The following is a 10,000-nucleotide window of genomic DNA, read 5'->3' as shown; positions in this document are numbered from 1 at the left end:
ATTAATCTACCAACTTTTTTTTCTCTGTATCTCTCTTTCTTTCCCTGATATAATCCGATAAGAGGATTATATCGTACGCATTAGATATGCAATTGCATCGTGACTCAAAGATGGCAAAATGAGTTTCTTCTGTTTGATCGAAATTTTCTTGTGTAAAATGAAAAGAGAAATAGAAAAGAAAAAAGAAAAAAGAAAAAAGAAAGAAGAAAGAAAAAGAAGAAATAGAAGAAGAAATAGTTTCGATCTATAACACTTTAAAAGGAATATATTTCGATAAATCATCTTACAATCGTTTATCGACATATACGATAGAAGAAAAATCATAGAAAACAAAATTCTCTGTCGATAATAAAATATATCCAATCGATATATATATATATATATTTCTATTCATCGAGGATTCATCGACGTGTAAACGAATTTCATTCGTTCTCCGCCATTTAATAATGCTTCGTTCGTTTGATGAGTACCAACTTATGCCTTTTCTTGTTGGTGAATACTTATAAAGCTACTCTACCTAGATCGTTTTATGTATTCGTAGATAGGTACGAATACGTGTATGTGCGTTGTATATCTATCTACGTGGAAGAGAACGTGGACAAGAAATGGTAGACGGGGCCAGTGGCTCTCGAAACATTGCAGACGACGAAAACGAACCATCGAGGTCTACGCGAACGTCCATTGTGCCATAGACGAACACGAGAGAGGAACCACTCGAGAAACAATGCGCTTGTGTGCAAACACTTCTCGAAACAATGCCAACCAGAACTTAACTTCCTACGATAGCTACGACTAACTTCGCTTTTCCTCTCCTGTACTTCAATATATACTTTATATGTATATATGTATAGTATATTATAATATATATACAATATATACTATATATAATCATATACAGGCATATATATATATATAGATATATAGGTATATAATAGAAACAAAAATGTTTAAATAGAAAATTTATCCTTATCAATATAAATATTCTATTAACATTAGAAAATCATAAAATGCTCAGAAATAATATATATATATATATATATATATATCTTCATTGACGTAGGAACCGACCTGAGGATAGAAAAATATAGCCAGCCAGTTGAATAATTTATAAAATTAACTATTTTTCGAACAGTTTTATGAATGGGTAAAAAAAGAAATGTTTATTGTCAAAGAATTGTTTTGTATTTACAGGATATATGGTTTAGATAAGTCGAACTCTTCGGCTAGGAGATAAGATCTGTACATTCACTTACTTCTATTTTTATTACTTTCTTTATGTTTTATTATTCTCGTGGGACAAGTAATAACTGGGATTTAATAGTTATTAGGAACAACGGGCTGGTATATGTCTGTCGTCGATTCGTAACGCAAAGTGTTTGCAATAGAACAGGACTCTTGAAGGACAAAATGAGGGTGAGGTTTGCAACGAGCACTAGATGGTTTCGTTAAGTGGAGGGAGAGTGAATGTTGAAGGTGCTCGAGGGCGGAAAAAGTTCTTTCTCTTTCTCTTTACCCCTCGGACTCCCTCGAATAGTAGTAGACTACCTCGAGTACACTCGTAGTCCAATCGAGTGGTGACTTGGGCATTTTCTCCACACTTGTCGGTTCTGTAACAAGTGCATTGTTCTGCGTGCTGAAGTGCACAGAGATAAAAAGAGAGAAAGACAGAGAACACGGTTGGCTGTGAAACCACCCCTTTTCCTCCTCCTCCTCTTCCTCCTCCTCCCCCTCCTTTTCCTCCTCCTCCTCCTCTTTCTCACCCCTTCGATTTTTTTCATTACATCTCGTGCTCGGCACAAAATTCTAACGAGAATGCTGCTAGGACTCCTATCTATCGCTAAGGCTTCTCTATTCTCTTTCGTTGCTTCGTGGAAATTTATACGTCGATACAACGAACAAGTTATATTTTATTTTCTCTTTTTTTGTTTAAATATATACTTATGTCTCATTATATATTTCTCCTTTTTCATTTTTACGAGAGGTACACTAATAAAATTGAAATATTATCAGTTCGAAGATAAAATTTAATGTTCGAACAAATAATAATAACGTGATCGTAAAAAGATTTTCTTTTTTATCTTTTCTTTTTTTATTATTAACAAAAATGCCTTTCAAATCGTTATTAGAGAAAAATCAAATAGAACGAATTAATCATAATCATCGGAAAATGTTGAATTATTCTTGAAGGGCTATTTTATCGTTCGAAAAACTGATCGATTCATTTTTTATATTTAACAAATATTTAAAAAAGTCTAATGAGCAAATTCAACCATTATTCATCTGATCGTCAAAGTCAATCAATTATTCAATAATTTCAATAAAAATTAAATAAGAATTCGAATTTTCTCGAAATAGATGATATCAATCGTCGTTCACGACTCACCAAATCAATCTAAAACCGTATTACGTTTTTATCCATTGACATTTCGAGACAATCACTTTTCCAATGATCATGATTAAATGATATATAGATAACAACTATATATTACATTTTATCCACAATTATCTCTTCGCACATAATTGCCCACCGATCATAACAATGACACGTATATAAGTAAGAAAATAATCGTAAAACGAAAACGTGTCTGCGAGTTTGTAAAAAAAAAAAAAAAAAAAAAAAAAAAAAAAAGAAGAAGAAGAAGAAGAAAAAGGAAAAGAAAAGGAAAAAAAATTCTTGATTAGAAATAGAAATATAAAAAGGGGGAAGAGGAAGAGGGGGTGGATGGTGGGAGAGGAGTGGTCCAATCGTTCGCGCAGCGGGATAAAACAGTATGAAAAGTGGAGTGGCACTCGTGAGGCGGCGCAACCGTTTCATCCGTATTTGTGCAAAGGGAGAGAAAGCTCGAACGAGTTCTGGGTGATCGCTTTGAAGAGACCCTTTTCGCGGTAGAAGCCCAGAACTCCTTTTCATTCGAATGTAACTTCAATATAACCAGTGCTCACTGTTACCGGCGAACAATACTTTATTAAAAAACGGGTCTCTAAGATTTCGTTGGTTTCGAGAAAAAGAGAAAAAAAAAAGAGAAAGAAGAAAAGAAAAAAAAAGAAAGAAGTACAACAAGAAGAAAAGGAATAAGAAGAGGAGTAAAAGAAAAAGAAAATGTCATCTGTATAATTACTATTCCACGGACGGACGTCATACGATTGTTTCTTGCAGACATGGCAGACGTTAATTATCATGCGATTAGAGTCTCTTAATCCGAAACATGTGTGCGGCGTAAAGAGACACGATATCTTCCTCGCAAATGCATCGAAGGTGTTTCAAGAAGGGAAGTATGACAAAGTATTGTATCTCTCTTTTTCTTATATATTAAAAGACAAAGAAAGAGAGAGAGAAAGAGAGAGAAAGAGAGAGAGGAGAAAGAAAAGGATGATGGCTCCGATAGACGTCCTTCTCGAGCGTATGTAATCGGAGAGGATAAAATGAGCGGCTTAAGAAACGCTGGTCGTGCTCTTGAGGTTGCTAGCATTCTCGTTTTTCGGCGTTTTCGCGTCACAGGAATTAGGTTGCATCGAACGAGGGAGAAAGAGAGAGAGAGAGATAGATAGATAGATAGATAGATAGATAGATAGATAGATAGATAGATAGATAGATAGCTAATACATAGAAAGAGAAAAAAGGAGAGAGAGAGATTCTTATCTTTATGGGTTGCGTCGGCTTAAAATCGTCGTCTTTTTCTTTCTTTTTCTTATTTTTTATCGACTGACGCTTTGGAATTTGAATTTTCAGGAAGACCGAAAGAAGAAGAGGAGGAGGAGAGGGGGAGTCGTGCTGGGGGCCGAGGGGCGGTAATGTGGTCGAACAGCCTCGGCGGGACTTCCGGTTGTAGTGGAGGCGCCGGCAGCGCCGATCTCGGAGGCCTCGCTGCCTCCACAACCTCAGCTTCCGAACTATTTGGTCCTAGTGCATTTGGCACTTCCGCGGCTGGGCCCTACGGTGCCCTTAAGACCAACCCTTACGTTAGTGCTTTAGGAATGCCACCGATCGAAGCCCTTCATTCAACCATCGGCTATCCGGCTTGTACACCCGCCGGTGAGTCATATTACTGTGAGTGCCCAAAAAAATTCTTTGTTAATTAATTCATAGATAATTTCTCTATATTTCTAGTTTCTTTAATATTATAAGGTCATCGTCTAAGCACGTTCGTAAATATTTTTGTCTACAATATTATATACTTATTGTTAAAGTGATCTGAGTATTGTGAAAAATTGTCGTCCATTAGGTTGACCAATTAACGATGATATTTTCAATATTTTTTTATATTTAATTAAATGATATTTACTTTAGGTAATAATAATTCATTGGATTAATCAATAAATATTGTTGACATTTACAGTGAAAATTATCGAAAATTATCGAAGTATTAAACATTCTCATCTTCCTTAGCCAATCTAATTGGCCAATCTAATATATTTCGAATGTAATAGATAATAATGTATAAAATAATAATAATATATATAAAATATATAATAAATATATAATATTAATAAATATTAATAATATAATAAATATATTATAATAATAATGTATAAAAAATAATAAAATTTCGAAACAGATTTCTCTAGAGGTCATATCACTTTCATTTATATCAACTATTTATGGTAAACGTTCAGAGTAAAATCATCACAAGAATGATTGACGTTGCACTTCTTTTTTTTTTTTAATGATTCGATAACTATCATCGTTTAATTATTCAACAACTTCGAACAAATAATAGAAAATGATAGAAAAATTAATTGTCGGATCAAATTTACTACTTTACATTCGTAAATAGACGATTCATGTTTCATAGATTAGAAAGTTTTCCCAGTGACGTAATGAATCTTCTGTCGAAGGTAATCCCAGAAAACAACGAAGGGAGCGAACGACCTTCACGAGAGCACAACTCGATATCCTCGAAGGACTCTTCTCAAAAACGAAGTATCCCGATATTTTCATGCGTGAAGAAGTTGCAATGAAAATCAACTTGCCCGAATCTCGGGTACAAGTAAGTAAATTAGAGATTGATAATGATTTATATCTACTTAATCCAAGAATATAATTATAGGATCTAATAAACTATACTTGGTTAAATAAATAAATGACATTGGATATTTGAAATAGAATTCAATCGAAAAACATGATACAAAAGTTAGATCTGTCAAAAATATAAAAAAAGAAATAATAATTCAACATTAAATATCTAATTATCTAGTCTAAACATAATCTAAGTATATTGAATTAATATCTAACAAACTATACCTACAAAAAAAAAACTGTAATAAATAATATTGAATCTTTGAACTAATCAAAATGGATAATATAATATTTAGTCTTACTTGGTAGAAAAAAAAAAAAAAGAAAGAAAAAAATATTCTATAATACCGAAAATACAAAATGATCTAATTCTAATATTCTAAATATAATCAAGAATCTAACAAAATCTATAATATAACTGAACATTTTTGATGATCTTTGATGTTCGAAATAATTTAGAATCATGGAATCATAAGATAGAAAATTTAAGCCTATTAGATCACAGAAAAATTCGATCATAAAAATCTGATCTAAGAAATAGAGATAGAAATAGATAGGGAGATAGTGAGTGAGAGAGTTAGAAAGATAGAGAGTGAGAGAGTGAATGAGTAGTCTCTTGTTTCTCTTGAAGGGGTCAGAGGACCCACGCACGATGAGCTGCGCCGGCACGCGGACACCATAGACGCGCGGCCATCGATTTATCTTACCCGGCGCGACCTAACTCGCTCGTTCGCTTTAACCGAATTAGTCGTTTACCCTACAAGTACATCGACCCGTACCTATGCTTGTCCTACGAAAAGACACTCAACCCTTTCCCTTCCGGCATAGTACGTAATTCAATCTCGAAAAATTCCACTACAGTCGTCGCAGAAAGTAAATAAGTACTTATCTATTCTTTTTTTCGATCTTATTGCAAAGATAAAAACAAAAATAAAAAAAGATATCAAATACGAAATAGTATTATATATATATATATCACAAAATTATTATCATTACCAGTTCTTGGAATAGAGAACAAATGTCATAATCAATCAATTATATAAATATACATATACTACAAATGTCATAATCAATCAATTATATAAATATACATGTACTACATGATCGCTATATTAGATTGACTATTTTTAGAACAATGATTAATCGTTAAGATATTTCCTGATAGCCCAATAAAATGAGAAACATTTCAAAAAATTATTTTTGTCGTTACGCGAGTCCAGGCTTATTTTATATAAAAAGAAAAAAAAAAAAAAAAGAAAAATAATAAAAATGTATACTCATAATTATTCTTTCGTCGATTACATACGAATATCTGACGATATTGGTTCTGCTTATCGTAATTTTGAATTTATTTTCTTTAAAAAGTTAGTTTTAATTATCGATTAATTCAAAGAAACAAAAGGAGAAAAGTTATCATAAGTTTCAGTTGATTTACTGTAGAATGACAAAAAAAAGAAAGAAAAAAAAAAAAAAAAAAAAAAAAAAAATGAAAATTGGACGACATAATAAGATAACAAAAACAAAACAATTTGCAAAAAATTGATTTATACCAGTATATATTAACTTTCTTAAATAGATTATTTTGAATTATCAATTAATTATTGAATTATGAATCGCGTGAAAAGCTTTTCACGAAATTTTTTTTAGTTTAGAATTTATAAAATTCTTAGAATGATACACAAAAAAAAAAAAAATCAAAAAAGAGAAGAGAGAGAGAGAAAATGTACGTTCTAGAATTCCTTTTGATGTAATCGTTTTTCATTTCGAACGACTTCGTGACCTTTATCATTGGACGCTTCGTTTCGGTCGTAGGCCAGGAACGTGTCGACGCATATTACACCCTCATATTCCCCGGGGCGAGAAAGGACACGCGTAGCATCCGCAATTGCCGAACGGAAAGCGCACCTGGCTTACTATCCTCGTGCAAATGAAATGAATGCCATGAACGCGTAGCATAGTCTTGCGCACGTTCGTCGACGCCTGCGAAAGCGATCGACGTTTCTTTGAGCCTTGCCCGACAAATAAACGTCGGACACATTCATGTCATCCCTTATTTCAATACGCTTCTTCCTTCATTTTCATAACAATTCTACATTTGAATCCTTTCTTTTTGATGCCGATCGATTTTTCTTCTTCTTCTTCTTTTTTTTCCTTTTCCTTTTTTTCTTCTTTCTTTATTTTTTTTTCCTCGAACGAATTCCTCCAAACAGGTTGCACTTCGTTACATTTCTTAGGTTTTTCGTTAGGATCGTTGTGGTACCATACGCCATGTTGGATTTTAAAAAGTCAATTATATTAAGGATTGTTATTTTAATTACTCGTACGAATTCAAATGTTCGTATTAACGTATTGCAGAATATAAATTTATTATTAATTATTTTCAATGAATGAAATATTGATACGTTATATTTTATATTTTATAGATATAATCGAATAACGGATTATCGTAGATAAAAACAAAGGATATGCCCCAAATAATAGCCATGATAATCCAAATGATAACATTCGTAACATTGCATTTAGAAATTCACGGTACTATTAGCTTGGAAAAAACAAAAAAGAAAAAAATATATTAAAAGTAATAACCAAGTAACGAATTAAAATGTCGTTTTTATTATATAAACATAAAAATAAATCATCTATTAATTATCTTCGATAAATAACATTCGCCTATAATTAATTAATAATCAACTTAGATAATCGAATTTATAATCAAAGTCAAAACTATCTGAACAAATAAAATACGATTTAAGCTAGATATTATTAATATGTACGTTTCATAAATAATATCTTAAAAAATCATATACCTCGACTTTCATACTGGTCATAGACCATGAGTCGTTACGGTGTTGCGTCTAACGATTTGAGAATGTGTCGAAGAAAATGGAAAAAGTGTTATCGCAGAGTATATTAATGCAAAGTGAAACTAGAAAATTCGATATAAGATAGGTTACGAGACGATAGATCGAACGAACAAGAAATATGGTTGAAGAATGTTACTAGCTTTTGTCGTTCCCCAGAAAATCCGTAGAAACCCAAGCTCGCCTCTCAGCCTCTAACATTGATCGCGTGGGGCTTCTCTCTCTCTCTCTCTCTCTCTCTCTCTCTCTCTCTCTCTCTCTCTCCCTTTCTCTCTCTCTCTCTCTCCCTCCCCTCTTCTCCCTCTCTCTCTCTCACCACCTTTCTTCACTCACTCACTCACTCACTCACTCACTCACTCACTCACTCACTCACTCATTCTCTCTCTCTCTCTCTGTCTCTCTGTCTCTCTGTCTCTCTCTCTCTCTCTCTCTCTCTCTCTCTCTTGTACTGCCCCTTCCTATCTATTTCCCATTACAATTTTCATTTGACCTATGCCTATTAGAAAACTAAAGATATGACTATGTAGTTAACAAATTTGTCATTTATTTTAATTATATTCCATCGACATTTTCATTATAATCAAAATATAAGATTTGTATGAAAAGGAAATACACCGCCATCTTCCGGTAAGCCGAAGACGTTTCCGGCACTTTTGCACGTGCGCGTCGTTCTGGGATCGATTTCGTTTCGACCTTACGAACGAATCTGAACTCGTCGTATCCTCTTCTCGAGGAAAAAATGGCGTTTTCCAAAGAGAGAGAGGGAGAATATGTGTGAGAGTGAATGTGTGTGTGAGAGAGAGAAAGAGAGAGAGAGAGAAAGAGAGAGACCATCATGATAAAGTTTCTACGAGATTCTATTTAACTGATCAAGCAATGATTAACTTATTCAATCAAAAGCATTGACCAGGAACTAAAGAGAAATGATACATAGCTCCTAGAAAATCGGCTTATTCTATTCCGAAATGTTTACTAACTCGTGATAACTATATATATATATATATATATACATATATATATATATATATATATATAGACATATATAACTATAATTCCACTATAATACTGTTGCATTAACGATAGATCTCTATAGAGATTGTATACGTTTCACGTTAGCCTTCTCCTTCCACATACAATTGATTTTATTGATAACCAATAGCTTCTAATCCAATGTCGTTTGTAATAATTAGCCATTAGATTACCTATCATCAGATCAGATCAGATCAGATCAGATCAGATCAGATCAGATCAGATCATATCAGATTAGATTTAACGATTGAGTAATCTTGACTTGAGCCAACATTTATACATTTCATTTTTCTTTTTATTTTTGTCTTTTTTTTTTTTCTTATTGACAATAAAAAAGAAATAGAAAAGAAAAAACAATTTATTTTCATAACGTTCAAATAATCGTTCGTATTTAACCTATCCAATTCATTAATGATCATTTAACGAATGATAGGTGTGGTTCAAAAATCGACGTGCCAAATGTAGACAACAACAAAAACAGCAGGAACAACAACAAGATAAGGCACCGAGATCGAAGAAACCCTCTGGAAATCCTACGAGCAATCCACCTCCGGGAAAGAGTCCTTCGATCGCTACCACACCCACGCCAGCTGCGGCTGTACCAGCTACGACTCCTCTGTAAGTATTACATTTATCGATCTACGAAAGGATAACGTTGACCCGTTGACGATAAATATTTAAAATTATATTCTTATTATCAGTCTGATAATAATATTTCATTACAATTTCATGCGTATTTTAACTACCAATTTGAAACAATTCGAATGATTCAATGTTATCTATTAAAATATAATGAACGAAATGATTAATCGATTTCAAAATGGTCATTATTTTACTTTTATTATTTTTTTTCTTTTTAATTTTTTTTTTTCTTTTTTTTTTTCTTTTTTAATTTCTAATCTTTTTTTATAGAAGCGGTGGTACAGGAGGATCAGCAGCCAGTTCGCCGGCCCTTTTAAGGGACTCACCTCAATATAAACCTGCTGGACCTGCCACTAGTTTGCTTTTGGCAGCGAACACAACACCTCCGAGCGTAAGTTGTATTCATTTATTTATTTATTTATTTATTTATTTATTTATTTATTTATTTATT

At 32.9% G+C, this 10,000-nt stretch overlaps 1 protein-coding gene and 1 long non-coding RNA gene across 6 annotated transcripts in view; one reads left to right on the top strand and one right to left on the bottom strand.

Annotated features, from left to right (window-relative positions):
- LOC124953137 overlaps positions 1–10,000 on the bottom strand; it is a 40,758-nt gene that overhangs the window by 27,269 nt on the left and 3,489 nt on the right. The window lies entirely within an intron of this gene.
- The window catches only part of LOC124953134 (homeobox protein OTX2-B-like), an 18,552-nt gene that overhangs the window by 6,831 nt on the left and 1,721 nt on the right, over positions 1–10,000 (top strand). For 3 of the 5 annotated variants that reach the window (XM_047504082.1, XM_047504081.1, XM_047504084.1), the window contains 4 exons: positions 3,731–4,048; positions 4,837–4,988; positions 9,341–9,525; positions 9,820–9,940. In XM_047504082.1, the coding sequence (XP_047360038.1) occupies positions 3,793–4,048; positions 4,837–4,988; positions 9,341–9,525; positions 9,820–9,940 (714 nt within the window). In that variant the 5' untranslated portion in view covers positions 3,731–3,792. The remainder of the gene's footprint in view (positions 1–3,730; positions 4,049–4,836; positions 4,989–9,340; positions 9,526–9,819; positions 9,941–10,000) is intronic. The other 2 variants (XM_047504083.1, XM_047504085.1) reach the window with 1 other exon arrangement.

Source organism: Vespa velutina, chromosome 11 (genome assembly GCF_912470025.1).
Source record: "Vespa velutina chromosome 11, iVesVel2.1, whole genome shotgun sequence".
In the NCBI taxonomy this organism is placed as follows: Eukaryota; Metazoa; Arthropoda; class Insecta; order Hymenoptera; family Vespidae; genus Vespa; species Vespa velutina.
The sequence above is the reverse complement of the archived record's forward strand: the minus strand, read 5'-3'. Positions and strand labels throughout refer to the sequence as shown.